Source organism: Choristoneura fumiferana, chromosome 12, assembly GCF_025370935.1.
Source record: "Choristoneura fumiferana chromosome 12, NRCan_CFum_1, whole genome shotgun sequence".
Classification (NCBI taxonomy): domain Eukaryota; kingdom Metazoa; phylum Arthropoda; class Insecta; order Lepidoptera; family Tortricidae; genus Choristoneura; species Choristoneura fumiferana.
Genome location: NC_133483.1, coordinates 1,806,882 through 1,826,841, shown reverse-complemented (window position 1 = coordinate 1,826,841; position 19,960 = coordinate 1,806,882). Strand labels below are relative to the sequence as shown.

Below are 19,960 nucleotides of genomic sequence, written 5' to 3'. Positions count from 1 at the left end.
CAGCAAGGTCTGAAATATGCCGCAGTTTTAAAAATAAGACAAATATATAATACTAGCTTTTGCCCGGTCAAAAGGGTTTCGGCCGTGCGTTGTCTGTCTGACAGTCAGTCAGTCACGGTACTGTTCTTATAGGTATAGATAATGTCATCGTTTGACATTTGATCCAATCCAGAAGTAGTCAAATCCAGAAGGGGTTAAATGCAGAAGTGGTCAAATCCAGAAGGGGTCAAATCCATAAGTGGTCAAATCCAGAAGTGGTCAAATCCAGAGGTGGTCAAATCCAGAAGTGGTCAAATCCAGAGGTGGTCAAATCCAGAAGTGGTCAAATGCAGAAGTGGCCAAATGCAGAAGTGGTCACCGACCGTCAAAAGGATAAAATCTCTACTAACAACCGCTGGGCTTAGTCATGAAATTTGGTATGTACCTAGGTAGCTGGACGTCTGGATAACACATAGGCTACTTTTTATCCCGATGTTTCCACGGCATAGGGATAAAACCTCGAAATAATAACCGCTAGGCTTAGAGTCATGAAATTTGGTATGTAGATAGCTGGACATCTGGAATAAAACATAGCCTACTTTTTACTCCGATATTCTCACGTGATAGGGAAACAACGATTTCATTTTCGGGAATTCCCATGGTAATTTTTAAAACTGCTTTTTAATAAAAATTTCAATTCAGCTGCTGGGTTCGATCTAATGATTTAAGTCTGCGAAGCTGCGGGTAAGCACTATATATAAAATCGGCAAAACAAGCCAGTTGTCGAAATAAACAGAGGGATTTCGATCCGGTCCGTACCACTTTATCATGATGATGTTTACTGTTTGTCATATTGAGCGTGGCGTACAAGGTAACTCTCTTCAAATTGTCATTCACATACCCTGTACACCGGCGTTTTGTCGCGCGACTGTAGCGCTTCTGAGTAGGGTTGTGTAGTTCGCGAACGAACTATATAGGTCGTATCGTAAGAACGCTCCCGCACACGAACTACGCAAACTAGTTCCCAGACCGCTCGCTCCTTAGTTCAGTTCATACGATGAGTAAGACCAAGACCGAACGAACTGTATGTACTGTAATAGAGGAGCGGGAGAAAACGAAGAGCGCGGCGCGGCATTACCGGAGCCGAAAACAATCAACGTTTTATCGCCAAAAGAATTGATATACTAAAAACCGACTTTAGTGCAATGCAAAAAGTATAAGCAAAATAATAACTACAAAAGATAGTGAATCCTTTCTCTGATTTCGACCCAAAAGAGTGAACTAGTTCGTTGAGGAGCGGCGAACTAAACCGAGCGCTCCTAGTAGTGAACTACTATGCGCAACACTACTTCTGAGTCGCGCTGCGTATCATACATATTTAAGTAGCGCAGGCGCAGCGCAGCTGCAGCGCGACGGCCGCGCGACAGAAGCGCGACTGCAGCGCTCCGAGCTAGCGGTGGCAGATACTGTGAAGCGCGGCTGTCGCTAGCGACGCAAAAGCCTATATGTGAAAGCGCTCTAAACATAATTATGATTGGCTTAGGATTTTGTAAAACACATCCTCTCTCAGTAGCGACTCCTAGCGCCATCTAGTGAGCTTCCTTAGGACTTCGGTCCCCTCCCCAGGTACATACTACATACATATGCCCGGATAGAGATCTCTGTAGGTACCTACTGCAGCCTCTCCCCAAACTTCAAAATGTACCTACACTTTCAAAACATTTAAAAAAGAACAATTTCTCGAAAATGGTGAAAATACCCTTGTATCAAAGAAGTGTGAAAGAAAAAGTTTCTGGGAAAATAAACCAAATTGAAAAGTACACAGACATGTGTTGTATATAATCAAAGACAAAGACCTGCATACCTATTTGGAAATGCGCTTTTTGAGAAGTGCTTCAAAGAAAGTTGTCCTTCTAAGGGAGTCGCGATTTCGGTAGTGTGTTTTACGATCCTTCATTCAGTAAAATCTCAGATAACCTGAAACAAATCTATCACTACGTGTCAACAAAGCGTTTCTATTAAATATTTACATTCTCGTAGTAATGCAGAACTTGATTGATTAAAACGAACATCACGTCGCGGCTTCATACGGCAGCCGAATCATAAAAATGTAGTGTCGAACCCGCGAAGCTTTGTGTGCTTTTGTTCACCGCAACGCCAACATGACGGGAATCTGAATGAGGTTGTAAATCATGAACTTTTATTGCTATGGGACTAATAAACAGAAGTTCAATGGGTTCTATTAACTCTGGGAGTAACAGGTGTTTATCGGCTTTAATAAGTTTGAAATACAGACACTTGCCTTTAATCTGCCACAGCGGTGCGGGCAAAAATATCTGACAGGTCCTACCAGGACCAGCCCTAGAAATAGAGTCGTATTGGATTTATGCACGCTTGTTGTGTCAGATATTGCACTCTACATTTCGCTCATCCAACAGGCCATCGACACAATTGCTTTGTGTGCGACGATTACTTAAAAAACCGGCCAAGAGCATGTCGGATACGCCCAAAAAAGGGTTCCGTAGCCATTACGAAAAAAATAAGTAATATTTTTCTAATGATTTCGTATTTTATACGGAATCTTCCTAGTTTAGATAAATTTTATACCTTAGGCTGCTATTTACTTTTAAACTACTAATAATTTTCAAGCAAACTTAACCGTTATTACTATCATCCTAAATATTTCAGATTTTTTTATTTTTAGAAAAAAAATCACCCCCACTTTATGTCTATGGGTACCATAATTTTTTTTTTAATTTATTTATTTTACCATTTTATCGGCATAGTTTTCATATATATTCGTGAAAAATTAATGCTTTCTAGCATTGATAGTCCCTGAGCAAAGCCGCGGTCGGACGGACGGCAAAACTATAAGGGTTCCGTTTTTGCCATTTTGGCTACGGAACCCTAAAAAGTGATTTAAAGATTATCAAACCGTAAATTAAAAATCTAAAACTTGTTTTTTTGTAAATAATGTCATTATTCTATTGGATGAACGATTTCTATTTCGTATAATCCGTACGTAAGTTCATGTTTGTAAATTCACAGAAGAGTTAAGGTGGTTTTCCACCGGCGAGACGAGACGAGACGAGACGATGGCAGCGCCCGCGGCGGGCGCGCGAGAATGCATACAAATTTCAATTCTCGGCTCGCCTCGTCTCGTCTCGCCTCGCCGGTGGAAAATCACCATTAAAGTCATCGCCAAAGCTCGAAAAATATGCAAGTTGAAGTGGCAATGGACGGGTCACATCGCTAGAAGAACATAACCGTTGGCGGAGAAGAGAAAGGTTCTCGAGTGGCAACTATAAACTGGAAGACGAAACGTAGGCAAGGCCTCCCACTAGGTGGATTAACGACGTCGCGAGAATTGCGGGAAACCGGTGCATGCAAGAGGCGAGTTGTCGTTCATGATCATTAAGACGTTTTAAGGGGGGGGGGGGCCTTGTTCAACGTCTTCCGGCTGATCATGATTACTCATACATCATACTAGGAATGGAGATAGGGGTATCGCGCTCCCTAACATGCCGTACCATATACGACCGTACTTATACACACACACACACACACACCCGAACTAGGTTAAATTCGCACTTACCCTGAATATGATGCCCCTATAGGGGGTATTGGGAGGGTGCGAAGTACTAGGTGGGGGTGATGAAATCTATCGCAGTGCTCTCATGGTGGCCAAAAGTAGAAATAGTTCTGGCTCTGTCATCTGTCATAGTCATATGAATCTGTCAGTAACAAAGCAATTTGTATAGACTTTAACTACCTTATTTTAGTAAAAGATGTTTGTGTTATGATGCGAGCTTGAATTATTGAACGCTGTCCCTGTTTTGTTCTTAATTCCTCTACATCTCGGACATGTCCAGCAACAATTTTTCTTATGAAACGGTTTGTGGTTGAAATTTTATATTGACTGATACTCACAAAACCGATCTTCAAAATGATACTCATCTGAAACGATATTTAATTTATTACTACCGATATAAGAGCAATTATATAATTTTACTATTATTCAAAGAAACCAATAAGGTAGCTTTATCTTTTCTTCTTCTTTACAGTTAAAGTACAACTAAACATGAAGTAAACAAACCCTGACATAACGAAAATAAAACACACTTATTGAATAAATTTTACTTACCTCATTTAATTTTAATGACCAAAAATGAATTCACAACCTTTTGTCCACCCAAATTACGGTATCACAGTAATTTTGTATTATAAATGAATACGTTATAGGTTTGATTTTGGTCACAATGTCGCTATGAAATTTCAAAACGTCAGAGCATCAGAGCAAAAAAGTTGCGGACGCTAGGTGGCGCTGATGTCGTGCACAGAGCCAATACTGAAGCAATCGAAAATAATATCTAAAGCGGCAAAAAATCTGGCCCTCAAATGTATGCAGTGGCAGGTACTTTTGTATATAGAGTGGGCCAAATTTTGTACCGCTGCGCTCAGTATATTTTCAACTTTAAGCGATCAATAAAGAAAACTAAATTATTATTGTGCAATATCTCATTCTGCTTTTATATTCAAACTATCTCCTCGGCGAAAACAAGTTTAATTGAATACAAATCCACTGGTTAGAATTTAGGGGGCGATGACATTGACCTCATGAATGATTTAAGATACACAAATTAAATTATACAATGGAATTATAATGAATAGAGCATAAAACATTCTATTGGTTCTCTGAACTCATGTTAATGCTTAGTCATGCTTAATCAGATGTTTCAGAAGAAAAAACGGACAATAAATGTAATGTATGTACACCAGACGAGTGCGAGTCGATCTCGCGTAGTGTTCCGTGTGACGAAATGTTTTAATCGTGCCTCCCATATTTAAACTACGCGTGTCTTGTAGGAATTCCTGTAATCTATAATAGGTAGGTAAAGTACTACTTACTATATTTATTTTTCAAAATTTCAAGCCCAGTTGTTGGCGAGATAATAGAGAGGGAGGGTATTGGTTATATTTCCCCTCTTTTCTTATTTATTTTTAAAATTACGGTTTTTTTTGTATTTTTTTTGACTAGGCAACTTAAAAGCTATAGACTGATTCTATAAGGATTCCGTTTCGCCAATTAAATGTACGGAGGCGTAAAAAAACCGGTCAAGAGCGTGTCGGACACGCCAGAAATAGGGTTCCGTAGCCATCACGAAAAAATTAAGTAAACTACTAATAATTCTTAAGAAAACTTAACCGTTACAGTTTTCCTTGTAAGTTTGATATACTTACTACCATCTTGAATTTTTCAAATTTTTCCACCCACCCGTTTGGATTTTAGAGGGGGGGCGCTCGATTTTAATGAAAAATTGCAATTTGCAATTAAAGTTGAATATTTTGCAAACAAATCACTGAATCGAAAAATCGTTTTAGCAACCCGCTAATGGTTTTAAAAGACCTATCCAACGATACCCCACACTACTCTACAAAAAATCGTCAAAAATTCGTGCAAAATTACTGTAAAGTTGGGTGCCCGAAATGAGAGACCGGTTGGTTTTTGGACTTTTTACTCCGAAGCCGATTGCAATGGAACAGTGACAAACAAACTTAAAAACCTTATTTATATTGATGCGCGATACTAGCGCCACCACATTTTGTGTTTTATTTTGTAACTGCTGAGGTACATGAATGTCAACGGGCATCGATCATTTTGATTAATTAGCAAGCTATCTAGTTCAGCAGATGAACTATAGATGGCGCTGTATCGAACAATTACAGCTTTCTAGCATTGATAGTCTCTGAGCAAAGCCGCGGACGGACAGACAGACAGACAGACAGACATGGCGAAACTATAATGGTTCCGTTTGGTTACCCTAAAAAGAAGTCCGAGCGAAGCTCGGCCGTGACGGCCGTCCAGATACTGTGCAAAGAAAAAGTTCTGGTTGGCATGGCCATCAACACTAGTCCCAACCCTTGGTCCTTAAAATTTGAAAATGGCGCAAGTACTTACTGATATTCGACCTCATCTGCATACCATCAAGTGTGGTACTTAAGGGTCAAGAGCTGGACAGTTAAAAAATATGTCATGATTTGTCAACTTTTAGGTTCTACCACTGGCTCGCAAATTAGGCAGGCACCGTCGCACGCGCACCCGCCGGCAGCAGACGCACTTTTTTTTTTTCTTCACTACGAAAATGCAGGTCTGCCCGGATTGCTACCACCATCGTGCTCGCTAATCCTGCCGTGAAGCAGCAGTGCTTGCACTGTTGTGTTTCGGCGTGGAGAGTAAGACAGCCGGTGAAATTACTGGCACTTGAGGTATCCCATCTTAGGATTCTAGGTTGGCAATGCATCTGCAATACCCCTGGTGTTGCAGATGTTTATGGGCGGTGGTGATTTCTTACCATCAGGAGACCCACTTGCTCGTTTGCCATCCAGTCAAATAAAAAAATGCACAGACCATACGACCGCGTAGTGGGGTGGGGACAATGCGGAGTGTGAATAATGCGGTGTGTAATGAAAGGAAAGGCCTACCCGTTCAAAACCTACCAGTATTCCCTCTCTTGCTATTTGCGGATGCCATAGAAATGCCACAGGATCCGCATTAGCGTTACCTACCTGAGCTGTATTCCATAGGCACTACTCAGCGGCGTAGCTAGGCGTGGGCGAAGTGGACCCTCGCCCACGGCCTCGCACTTAAAAGGGCCTAACAAGGCCTCTTTAAATGCGATGCAACCATAGAAAAGGGGCCTTGCTGATACAACTTGGCCTATGTCTACATTAGTCCACGCTATGCCACTGGTACTACTCATTTGTCCCATAATATCTACAGACTTGTGGTAAATAAAATAGGATGTAGGCAGGCTCAGAACTTATACTAGAACCAAAACAAAAGTCGCACAAACGTGAAATATAATGACTAATGTTGCACTTGACCAAGATGGTCATGTATTTTGCAGCTGATTACTAGCGAAGTGTTGGCACAATGTAACTTAAGTAATAAGTATAGCATAATGTAACTAGTTTTCAAAGATCACTTGCAGTAAAGTCTTGTTTGATGATGATAAACAAGTGTTCCTGTTATTCCTCATTAGGGACATACAAAGGGCTTGTAGAATTTATAATAGGTACATTCTAACACTATGCCTGCTTGTACACAAAATTGAACTTTATCATGCAGTGTGAGAGTTCATAATCCATTGAGGACCACTGAGAAGAAATAGTTGGAACATCATAGGGTTTTGAGTGGTCAGTATAAATATAAAAACAAGTGATAGTGAGTTGTGTGTCAAAAAACTATTTATATGATAATTTACCAATCAACCTAATGTCATCTATACACCCCTATTCCACTACCATAAGGTTGGTGTTTACATAATCTCACTCATAGACTCAATGGTTTGTAGATATTTATGCCTTCGACTGTACTATAAGCAATAGCTTATTTTGGGTTAAATACTGATTTTTGTATAGGCAAAATGTCTCTTTCCAACTGATCCTCATAATTATTTCGGATCAAACAATTTAAAAACACAAATAAAGAATTGTTTTTTTGTCTACGGTGTCGATGCGGCGACATCTAGCTACTTATCGCTTACTTATGTGCTTACTTGTTTATTTACGTTTCTTCTAACCTCAAATAAAAATAATGTTTACAGATGTGGGACGTACCGGTAAAACGGTATCATGTGAGGAGCACCAACTAATATTTGTTGGCAAGAGGTATCATCGACGTAAATCAGTGAAAATTTGTTAAAAATCAACATAAATGATTGTCACATGATTTTCTCCGTTTCAAAGGCAAAACATACAAATAGAATTGTGACCCATTAAAACAATTAAATTAGGTAAAATATTAAGTATTTCCACTTACCAAGGTAACTGGATATTTTATTTCACCCATTATCCTTCATTTGCTCGTGATAAACGGGGAAGAAAACCTAAGATTTTCTTCCGGCTAACGTGCTGAATTGGAGCGGTGAATTCAAATTTCGTTGACATGTCAAAACTTGTTGCTCAAAATTTATCCATAGACAATATGATATAGAATGCAAATTTTATGTGTAACGGGTTCCGTGCGGGCACAGGGTTTGTTTGTTGGGACCTCATTATAGCCGATATACACAGTTCAATTTCTCACAAACTTTTTTTAAGGTACAGCTTACATTTTTTGCTTGTAGGAAGTGTGTTGGTTGACTGACAGATAATTGAAAAACGCCTCAATTTGACTGAACCTAGTTTGAGTAGGTTGCGTCCCGAAAATCACAGACATTATTTAGGTTCGCATTCCTATTTCTTTTACGTGCTATTACTTTGTGAAACATTTAAAAGTTTACCTTTAGTCCTTAAATTCTTATCAAAACTTGAACACTACTTACATCTTTGTAATAGAGGTTAAGTGTCAACAAAACTAATATCGCCGTTTTGACGGCAAATAACAGTTAGTTTCTGTGTTAATTTTAAATGAATAGTGAGAAAAGAAATGCCCGTGGCCGTGGCCGAGGCAGGGGCCGCGGCCGCGGTCGAGGGAGAGGCCGCGGTCGGGGCAAAAAGGTCCCAAAAGTGATGTCATCTGATGAAGAAGAGTGCTCCGTTGAGGAAACTGCGCAAGACCAGGAGGAGTCCGTAATCGAAGAGCCTCCTAAGGAGGAAGTTGAACAAGTCGAACCTCCCAAATGTAAGTACATTACACTAGAATAACAGTTAGTCTATTTTCCATTCAGTAAGCAACACAAATCACAGTATTCACAGTAAACATCATCATAATATAGTAATAAAGGTAGTCAGTAAGTAATGATTTATGAATTCCTTTATCTGGGCATTCAATTATGTTGATTTTATGTCATGTTTTGAAAGTGTGCAATTCCCAAACATACTTTACATACATAATTTTAACATTTCAGTGTCAAGGCAAAAAATACTTAAATTATCACAGAGTAGGTAATAAAGCCGCAGACATAAATTAGTGTTGAATATTCTGTATTCTGATAATCTGCAGTAGGTACCATATTTTCTCATTCCAGTGGAGGTACCATCAGACATATCCCAATTAGAAGCCCCTGTGTTCACAACGCTGCAGCGAGGCCCCCCCGAACCTATGCTGAGGCTGGACTGGAGTCACCGAGCCACACTCATTGGGGAGAAAGTCCTGAACCCTATGATATATTGCTGTGATATATGCTCAAAGCCTATTCTTATCTATGGTAGAATGGTTAGTAGAAAAGGTGTTTTTTTTTTTCTATTATATGTATGCTCTGCTATCATTGACCCTGACTATGAGTATATTGGTTGAGAGGATCTCCGGTGTTTTGGGAGAAGAACCAGTGTCATAATTTTTCATAATAATATGCTGAATGTAAAAAAACCTGCATTCTAGCCTCCTTTACTTCAAATAATATTAAAATATTAATAATGAATGGGAATTAAGATAAAAATACAAAAAGATAGCCTCAAATTTTGGACTGATCCAGGACAAAGCATATGAAAGGTCACGTCAGCATATAGATTCTTTTAAATTTCTTAATCATGTTTGTTTTGCTGCAGGAGTAGTAGCAAAAGTAACAAAATCTTTGATGTTACTTTCATTACAATCTTCTAGGGCAGGGTTTCTTTAAGTGGGGTCCACGGACCCCTAGCATGTGTATATCAATCAGGGGTCCGCAGTAGGTCAGTCCATAGAGTGTGTATATGGGTCAGTCTATTAACATATTTATTAAAAATTAAAAAAAAAATGACAGGTCTGTGGAATTGTTTTATTTGTGAAAGTGGTCCGTGACTACAAAAAGTTTACTATTAGCTGCCTGTGCATTATAAAAAATTATAAATAATAATAATCTGTTTCAGATACCATGCAAACACGTATTCTGTCTTTCTTGCGCGAGGTCCGATCACACACATTGCCCACGCTGCAGAGAGAAGGCAAGTTTTTGACTACAAATAGCGTGCAAGTTGAATGCAGTCAAAAAGGTTAAAAAAAAAAAAATTTAAAATTAAAATAACTTTTCTTTTATAAATTCGTCTACATTCATTCTAATAAGGTTGTACGTAATACTATCGCATTCCTGAGCTCTGCATTCAACTCGCGCGCTATCTGTAATAGAGCCTACAGACGCTACGAAAAATCCTAACAATCGGACTGCATCATTCCACCGGTACTGTTTATCGTATTGTGTGGGAAAGCTAAAGTTTTGTATGTTTTTTTTAAATTGTACAGTCACCAGCATTTATATCTGCCACAGCGGAGCGTGCAAAAATATGTGACACATCCTTCCGGCCCTAGAAATAGAGTTGTATCAGATATTTATGCACATCTGTTGTGTCAGATATTGGTGCTGGTGACTGTACCATTGCACGGAACAGTATCAAATTTGGAAACGGATGAATTACGGCTATAATTAAACCCACACCCGCTATTGCATCGGCGATCGCCATCGGAACTGAAGTAAAGATCGCTACGATAAAGTAGTGGCGTAAGAATTTACGATGAATCACACCTGTGAAGTTTGATTGTAGGATTGATTTTTCGTTTTGTATGTGGGCCCTATTATACTTAAATAATCAACCATTGATAACAAAGAGGAAGCTTCATGCATGCATAACTTTATTGGAGAGAGTAGACATCTACCCTAAAAAGTCCATCCCAAAGGTTTTTAAATAGAGAATGATTGTTTTTTTACCCGCTGAAACATTCTCTTGCTTATTGTTATGAGTTATTAAGATAATATTTATTTTATTAACGATAATTTACAGGTGTTAAGAGTAGAGCAGACAGGACTGGGCACAGTTTTCATGTGCACACACTCTGGAACTCGCTACGGCAACACTGGCTGCCGAAGGACTTACCTCTCACAGGTAAACCTATTTTGATTCTTGATTTACATTAGATTATAAAGGCAGGCTATTACCAGTAAGATGTGACCTGAGTTTAAGAACTAAGGCCCGGAATTTTGCGTGCGGCTATTGACAGATTGTAGGGAGAGAGAGCACCGCTTTTTATCGACAAATCAATAGTTTTTTTTATTAATGTTTTTATAAAATAAAACCTCAAACTTTCCGATGATACATACTTTTTTCAAATAGTTAAGTTCAAAATATCGGAAAGTTTAATCCATTTAAATTGCTTTATTGAAATCACTAATATTGCGAATACCTATATATTTTATAACTTGAGAAAACATCCCTCTGAGACCACGTTAGGTAGTTTGTTTGATAAAATAAAAGAGAAAATATTATTTTGTATTCCTTCAGTTCTTACTATAGCCAATATAAAGTATTTTATAATAATATTTGTTGCAAAAATATATTTACAATTATGTATTAAAGTAACATAAATAATAAAAAACATATTTTTTTTATCGATAACGTCGATAAAAAGCGGTGCTTAATAAGAACTTGTATCAGTCGTAAAAGTTGAGTTATTAGTCAATACTTTCAATGGTCTTTATGGATGTGAGGTTTAGACAGTTAAAAAAGAACTCCGGAAGCATTCAGAATATAGAACTATAGACGCATGTTGGCCATTAGCTGGACACATCGAGTGACCAACGTTGTAGTGCTATGCCGTGCTGGGAGGCTTTGGCTAATGCTAGGGACACACAACGCGAACATTCGCTTTATCGCGATGTGTGTAGCCGAATATTCGCGAAAGCTTCGCCACTTTGGGCCAAGCCGCAGACACTTCGCCCCAGCGACCATAAGTAACTCTAGCGTTTCTATATGTCCATAACAAACACATTTCTCGCGGGGCTCTGGTGGAGACTTAACTCGTAGTCGCAGTCACTACAATCCTGCTCTGACTTGTTGAGGTTTCAAAAATGGTTAAACTGATCGAGTGTTGCCATTATTTCTGGATTGAAAGTTTCTTTGCGAACTTTCTTCCGCTAGCGTTCGTGTCGTCATAGTGTGTTGTATGTTTTTATATGTTTTAGTTTTTAAATGGGTCCCACTGAAAAACAGCGTTGCGGCTTGCCGTAACATTATGCTGAGTGAGGTCCACTTTATACTATTCGATGTTATTTTTATTTTTCCCATCTAATGTATTTTTATGTGTATCGAATATGTGTAAATAAATGTCTCTCTCTCTCTCTCTCTCTCTCTCTCTCTCTCTCTCTCTCTCTCTCTCTCTCTCTCTCTCTCTCTCGTGTTTGTTCGTTATTGTTTTACCCCACGAGACAGGGGGGGGGGCTACTACGAAATTCGAAAATCGTTCGCATCGTACCTTCCCTCTCACTCTCACATTAAATAATAATAGCGTCAGCAACGGCAAGATACGAAGTTCGAATTTTGCACTGCCATGCCCACTTTTTACATTTGAAATTTACCACGAGCTTTATGGTGAAGGAAAACATCGTGAGGAAACCTGCACATACCTGCGAAGCAATTCAATGATGTGTGTGAGGTGCCCAAGCTCTCTCATCTGAGAGGAGGCCTGTGCCCAGCAGTGGGACGTATATAGGCTGGGATGATGATGATGCCCAGTGTAGGGCTCAGTATAAATGTAACTGTGTTTTTTATTTATATTTTCGGAAATTAACTATTTATATTTTTGTCCCCAGCGTGATTTGCAGGCGCATATAAACCACCGGCACGTGTCGGCGGGCGCGGAGCCCAAGCCGGAGCCCGAGCCGCCCGCGCTCGCCGTCGTCAAACCCATCACAGTAACACACGTTTTTATTGCTAGTCTGGCAACCTCAGACTTCACAAGGGCCTACGCTATCTGGCACCAGTGCACTGCGCGGGCGCGGATGCTGGTACAATATTTAACCGACTTCAAAAAAGGAGGAGGTTCTATGTTCCAGTGATTGTATTTTTTTTGTGTATGTTCGCCGATTACTCAGTCAATTGTGGAGCAATTGTGGAACTGTGGTACAAAATCCTTGAAAATATTTTACTAGCACTAGGTACTTACTAGCTCGAAGTCGGTTACTCAGTACGACCCAGCAGGATCGATTGAAACCCATAGTATGTAGATGAGGTAGACGGCTCGTGCTGAGGCACCGACTTCGAGCTGGTAGGTACCATCAGCCAAATAAGTGGTCTATCAATTTTTAAACAAGTTCCTATCAAATGAATATGTCGCTAAAGTCGAACTTTCAAGTTGACAGACACGTCTATTGGCATTATTGTTTTGTGTCATGCAAACGATTATCAACTTTAGGGTGGTAGACCACATATTTGGCTGATGGTACCTAGTGCTTGTAAAATATTTTCAAGGATTTTGTAGTTGGTTCCATTTTTTGTTATTTTTTTGGAGTCGGTTTTACTTTTTTTTTTTGATAGGTTTCCACCCGCTCCGAGCAAACAGTGTCAGGTAACGTAGGCCCTAATTACTTACTATGTAGTAAACGCGACACTCGTGTTTGACGCCCGCTGTGTGCAACTGATAGCATTCAATTTCCCAGAAGCGTTATTTTTTAGTAGCAAATTTTCCGTTTGCATTTTTTCTTGAATGCTTTTTCCCACTATGGTGTTTTACTGAAGCTTATTTTCACAGTAGCGACACAGACACAGTGTAGTTCTGCCCTTCGGGCCGATGGAAACTTAACATAACCTAAACCTACAATACAATACAGTACAAAGACTCTTTATTGGTACACCAGAAATAGTAAGCGATACAGAAAACAGATACACAGAGAAAAAATTACAAGGTATGCGCGGCAGCCTTATCGCTTAAGCTTCCAGGCAACCTACCTATGTTTCTGTGTCAATAAAATTGGGGAAAAGTGCGATTGTGAAAAAAGGATTTGGGAAAAAACTAAGTAATGGAAATTTCGCTATTTCGTTTTTTTTTTAAATTTTGTTATTTTTTGGTGACGGCTAGATTTTTTTTGCCGCTTAGTATATTTTACGTATCTTTTCATAGTTTGAATTTGATCTAGATTTCGTATGTGTCAGATGGCGCCGGCGGCGAACGATCCCCGCGCGCACGCGCACCCCGCGGGCGCCACGGGCGGCGGCGGGAGCGGGGGCGGGGGCGGGAGCGGGGGAAAGGAGCGCCACCCGCGCAGCAATCTCATCACGGTGCCGCTGCACGACGCGCCGCCCGCGCCCGACCAGCGCTATTACAGCTACTATCCGGTTAGTACACCTGCACTATACTATACTACAAGCTACTACCCCGTCAGTATACCTGCAATATACTACGAGCTACTGCCCTGTTAGAACAGTCAGCAACGAAAATTGCTCAACGAAATAAAAACAAAAGTTACTAGACACACACCATCCATTGATTAAATTTATTTGACGGATAAATGTGATGCCGTCTCCATCTATTCGAACAAAACAAACAGAGACGACATCACACTATCCGTCAAATACATTTAGTCAATGGATTTTGAAACGGGGGGTTAAGTTGCTGAACAGAGGTGCAAACAAAATAACATTTACATCTTAGAATTCCAATAGTAGCTAAACAGTAAAATTTAAAAAGTAGCTAAACAGTATATTTGCAAAATAAAAAAAAAGAAGCTAAATATTATACCGAATTTCATGTAAATCGGTTCAGCGGTTAAGACGTGAAAAGGTAAGAAACAAACAAACAGACTTACAAACTTTCGCATCTCATCCCACTCATAATATAATTACGAAAGTTCCGAAGTCTGTTTTTTGTTAAGTACTTCTTCATGTCTAAACCGCTGAAGTGATTTAGTTGTCGATCGATGTAGTTTCAAGTCCCGGGGAAGGACACAGGGTAGTTCTTATCTTGGAATATTCCATAGTTCCCAAAGGATAGCGATCAACGCTTGCGCTAGTGATTATTGCTATCCAGCTGGAACTATGCAATTTTCCGAGATAAAAATTATCCTATGTCCTTCTCCGGGACTCAAACTATCTGTATAACGAATTTCATCTAGTTCGGTTCAGCCGTTATTGCGTGATTGAGTAACAAACATCCAAACATCTTCACAAACTTTCACATTTATAATATTAGTATCTGGGCGACCGAGCTTTGCTCGGGCTAAAACTCTTTTATATGCGTTTTCCCAGCAATAAGACCAAGCTAGATCGATTTGTCATTCCCAAAAATCCCTACATACCAAATTTCATCGAAATCGTTGCAGTATATTTCGGGGATCTCGGAAACGGCTCATAAATATAAGGTGACCCGGGGCTATTGTAGCTGGGGGATATTGTAGCAGTCTGATGACGTCCTTACGACGCAGTATCTCCAACTCTCTCTATCAAAATTACGGTGTTGCTGGTCCAAAATTACGGTAGATGGTAAAAAAAATACGGTAGACAAAAAAATCGCCTATTCCCGGGTGCGGGTGGTGTACGACCCCGTGTTTTTCAACCTGGAATGTGCGACACCGATGACAGAGCTGATAATTGAAACCCTTATGCCAATGACATGAAGGTTTGAATTGTCAGGTCGAGCAATTTTTGTTGCGCATTCCGGGTCGACAATTGCGGGTTGTATTTTAACCGCACCCTCATTTCAGTGTTGCCCTATTAAAATGGTAATATTTGACTAAATCAAGTGTTGCTATTGTAGAAATAAGGACACTGACAAAATTACGGTAGAATGGGGCACCGTAATTATATTTCTACTGTAGGTGGTAGATCTAGAAAAATTACGGTAGATCTACCGTAATTACGGCGTGGTTGGAGACTGTTACGACGCCATGTTCGCCATGTTCATGTGTGTTGTGTGAAGACAGTCTTCTGGCGAACACAACGTAAAATGGCCGAGAAGAACATTGCGTCTTACGGACGCCATCAGACGGCTCAGATACAATATCCCCCAGCTACAATAGCCCCGGGTCACCTTACGAGTACAAGAATTGCTCGTTTAAAGGTATTAGATAGATCGATAGATAGTAGGATTTGAGGCATTATAATATTTTTTTAGTAAAGTTTTTACCCGTGTAGTGTCGGGTTAGAATTACACCTATCCATTTCTTTCGTGGATGCCGTAAGAGGCGACTAAGGATATAGGTTAAGGTATACCGTAGGCGATAGGCTAGCAACCTGTCACTATTGCACCGTTTTTGTCAAACTTAAAACCTAAAATTGCTAAAAGTGGCTCCGATGCGGTAATGTTTCGTGTGCTCTGCCTACCCCATTTGGGAATACAGGCGTGATGTGTTTTTTTTTTACTAATTAGTTAATTTATAAATAATGTTTGTGTTGTTGATAAATGTATGTGTGTCAGCCGGCGGTGGGCGTCCCGGGCGGCGCGGGCGCAGGCGCGGGCGCGGGCGCGGGCGCGGGCGCGGCGGTACCGGCGCACAACCTGAGCGTGCCGCCCCCCTACTACGCGACCGGCGCGTCCTACCCCCCGCCTCCCCCATACTCGGCGCCCGCAGGTAACACTAACTATATGATACGCTGACAAGTACTAGGCGACTGATAAAATAACACAAGTTTGTACCATCAGCCAAGTATGTGGTCCACCACCCTAAAGTTGATAATTGTTTGCATGTCATAAAACAATAATGCCAATAGACGTGTCTGTCGACTTAAAATTCTTAAGGAAATTCTTTTAGTTCATTGATATGGACCTCCGCAAAGTAACGCCTGATTCAATAAATTATTTAAAAGTTCGACTTTAGCGACATATTCGTTTGATACACATACTCATACTCATACTCTTTTATTGGTAATATCATTATTACATGTCATTTTGTTAAATTATAGAAACTTGCTTAAAAATTGATAGACAACTTATTTGGCGGATGGTACATGCGTCGCAACGTGTGTTAAAAAAAAAATTAAGAAAATTGAGCAGAAGCTTTTGGTAACAGGTAATTTTGGTACCAATGCCAAAATGCATTGAATGTTGTGATGTAAACACTGTCAAAAAGTACAAAATTTTGTGCCACCAGGTCAATTTGTGTTAATATTTTAGGGACAAAACATGGTATGGCCAACATGCACTTTTACTCAAAATGTTTCCAAGGCAGCTTTCACTATGGTCCAGATGTCTTTGTGTCTGGAAGTTTTCAGGACAGAATAATCTGGGGCCAAAATGTACAAAACGCTATTGACTAAATGTTTTGTCGTTCGTCCCTACAAACATGTTGACATAATTATACTTTTTGACTTTTGTACAATTTGACAAGGGAATTTTTGAACCCATTGATTATTTTGAGATCTTGACCATTTATCTTCTATTCGTTTTTTTCTATCATGTATTTAGGCTCTTAGGTTTTTGTGGCATCCAATTGATTTGTCTTTTGTTCATTATAACATGTTTACATTTACATACTTTTTGACCGTTATACATTTTGATAATGAGGCGTTTCAAACCATTGTATATTTAGACATTTGTACCAAAACTCGGTAAAAGAGTAGAGTGAAATTAATTTTAAATAATTGACTGGTGATTTTTTTTTATTGTCTATCTATACCTTTAAGTACCATTTGCTTAGACATAACATATTTAATTTTTCTATTTATTTTTGTTTTTATTTGACATTTTCACAGTCTGTAACTATATTTTTTTTATTCATTGATATTTCATACTCGTTTATTGACTTTATTTAATTAACTTTATACCTACAGTGATATATTTTTGTTGTTATTATAATTGATGTCGTTTTTTTGGATCATCATTCTGTTTCATGGAATCCCGTGTATTTTTGACTTGTCTGAAATGTAATGTATGATTTTCATAAAAAAAACATTTATCCACCTTAATACGTTAATCTTAAATGCGTTTAGATTCGAAATGCGAAGACTTTATATTAAGACTTCATTTGCACTCGCAAAACAAAAAGAGTCTTATCTAATTACAATGTAATAGGCCCGTTTTGAGAGCTGTCATCTCAGTACAATTTGTTGTTGTTTCTTTAAAAAAATATGGCTCCGTCCATTGGAGGACAATTTTGCCAGTGTCTAGTAGTTTTTGCCGTTGTACGGTAAAAAAAATCTAGAAAACGAAATATGAGAGGTAATGGTGGATGAACGATGACAGTGCGAAAAAAAACCAGTACAATTTATAACCTGCAATGAAACTGTACTGAGATGACAGCTGTCAAAACGGGCAAATTGTGATTAGTTTAGTGTGAAGGCCGTCGAAAAGTCAATGTTATTTGCATTTTAATCAAATATGCAATTTTATTGCTAGACCGGCCATGAGCGTGTCGGACACGCCCGAAATAGGGCTCCGTCGCCATTACGAAAAAAATAAGTAATATTTTCCTAAGGATTTCGTATTTTGTACGGAATATTCCAAGTTTAGGTATATTTTATACCTTAGGCTGCTATTTACTCTTAAATTACTAATAATTCTTAAGAAAACTTAACCGTTATAGTTTTCCTTGTAAGTTAGATATAATTACTACCATCCTGAATTTTTTCACCCACCGGTTTAGATTTTAGAGGGGGGGGGGCTCGATTTTAATGAAAATTTGCACTTTAGAGTTGAATATTTTGCAAACACGTCACTGAATCGAAAAATCGTTTAGCAACCCTATAATGGTTTTAAAAGACCTATCCAACGATACCCCACACTATGTTGGATGAGAAAAAGAACACTCCCAGTTTATGTACCACCCTTAATTTTTTTTTTTAATTTTTATTGTACCATTTTGTCGGCATAGTTTACATACATATTCGCGCAAAATTACAGCTTTCTAGCATTGATAGTCCCTGAGCAAAGCCGCGGACGGACAGACAGACAGATAGACATGGCGAAACTATAAGGGTTCCATTTTGGCTACGGAACCCTAATTGTTATCTTATACGGGTGTTGTTTGCAGGCAGCAGCCTGGCGGGCGTGGCGGCGGAGCCCCCGCGCTGGCCGGACGGCTACGCGCCGTCGCACGCGCCGCCGCACTGGCCCCAGAACCAGCACCACTACTACCGGTAGCCTGGACACGACGAATAAATGCGTCAAGCAACATTTTAGTGTTGTTATTCTGTCAACTCAGGAGGCAAAAGTGATACACTTGCTTAGAAAAATTTGAAACTGTCACAACACCTCCAACTTTTAGTGGATTTGTACAGCGGCGTCTTTAGCCCATGAAGCGCCCGTGTGCAATTATTATTTTAGCGCCATCTAGGAAGCGCGCGGTCAAAATGCAATAGGTACAAAGTGCCGCGGCCGGCGCCCCTAACACCGCTGCGCCCGTGTGCAACGCACACCCTGCACTATAGGTGAAGACGCCTCTGGATTTGTACCCCATTAAATCATACTTTAAAACACACTGCTTTAAAAAGTAACTCAGGAGACGTTGCCATGGCAACCACTACACTAAAAAGTTGATTGACCCAAATAATAAATCAGGAATTGCAACTTCGTTATAAAAATGGCCATCCGTGTCCTAGTAGGCGGGGCTTAAAAGCGTGTCCTGTGCGTCATTTGACTGACATCCGTCATTGCATCATGCGAGCAAAACAAACCCTGCTATCCTTCTGAATTTTAACCAATCAACATGCACGTGTATTTGCAACCTCGAAAATGATTATTTGAATCATAAGTCGGTTTGGTTTAAAGTATGGCCACTTTTTGTGTGGAATTTGTTCTGAGTTACGCTTCCTGACTTATTATCGTAGCCTGGACACCCTCGAATCCTTCAATAATTTTATGAGCTACCGGTAGCCTGCCCGCGCCACTCGAGATACCTTTTTGTGGCCTTGAAGAAACTGGATCGCGCTTTGGGGTGGTTTTCGCTGCACTGCCATGTCGACGTGGTTGAAAATTATCAAGATAGTTAACTGATAAATATAAGATAAATAGTGAACTTTAAATTAAAGTGAATTTTAATGAACTTTGTAGCGGAAAACCTAGGTAAAAATTGTGAAATGGACCTCAGCAATGTATCACCGGCATTGTTTCAATCAATGAGTATAAGTTAAAGTTGATTTGTCGCTGGTTTTTCTTCAGCGTACAGAGCACGTCACTTCGTTTGTTTTGTGGCGGTGAACAGGTCGAAACGTCATTTAATTGAGAAATCAGAAAAAATACATTGAACCCTTAATAGGCCCCATTTATTGGAGCATACTACCACAGAATCAAAAGCAGCTATTGAATACATACTTGGATAAAGTATATTTTTAAAGGTTGTCGTATTTCCAACAATTCCAA

The 19,960-nt window shown here is 39.6% G+C and overlaps 2 protein-coding genes across 2 annotated transcripts in view; one reads left to right on the top strand and one right to left on the bottom strand.

The window, feature by feature from the left end:
- Lk6 (MAPK interacting serine/threonine Lk6 kinase) overlaps positions 1 to 7,898 on the bottom strand; it is a 78,641-nt gene extending 70,743 nt beyond the window's left edge. Inside the window, exon 1 of the mRNA XM_074094904.1 lies at positions 7,802 to 7,898. The gene's annotated coding sequence lies outside the window, so the exon portion shown is untranslated. The remainder of the gene's footprint in view (positions 1 to 7,801) is intronic.
- Positions 7,899 to 7,997: 99 nt separating this feature from the next.
- On the top strand, positions 7,998 to 18,775 carry LOC141433082 (uncharacterized). The gene is made up of 8 exons (XM_074094907.1): positions 7,998 to 8,605; positions 8,952 to 9,139; positions 9,772 to 9,846; positions 10,678 to 10,779; positions 12,483 to 12,584; positions 13,822 to 14,004; positions 16,082 to 16,235; positions 18,633 to 18,775. The coding sequence occupies exons 1-8, from the start codon at positions 8,392 to 8,394 to the stop codon at positions 18,740 to 18,742; spliced, it is 1,128 nt and encodes a 375-aa protein (XP_073951008.1). The 5' UTR covers positions 7,998 to 8,391; the 3' UTR covers positions 18,743 to 18,775.
- Positions 18,776 to 19,960: the final 1,185 nt, after the last annotated feature.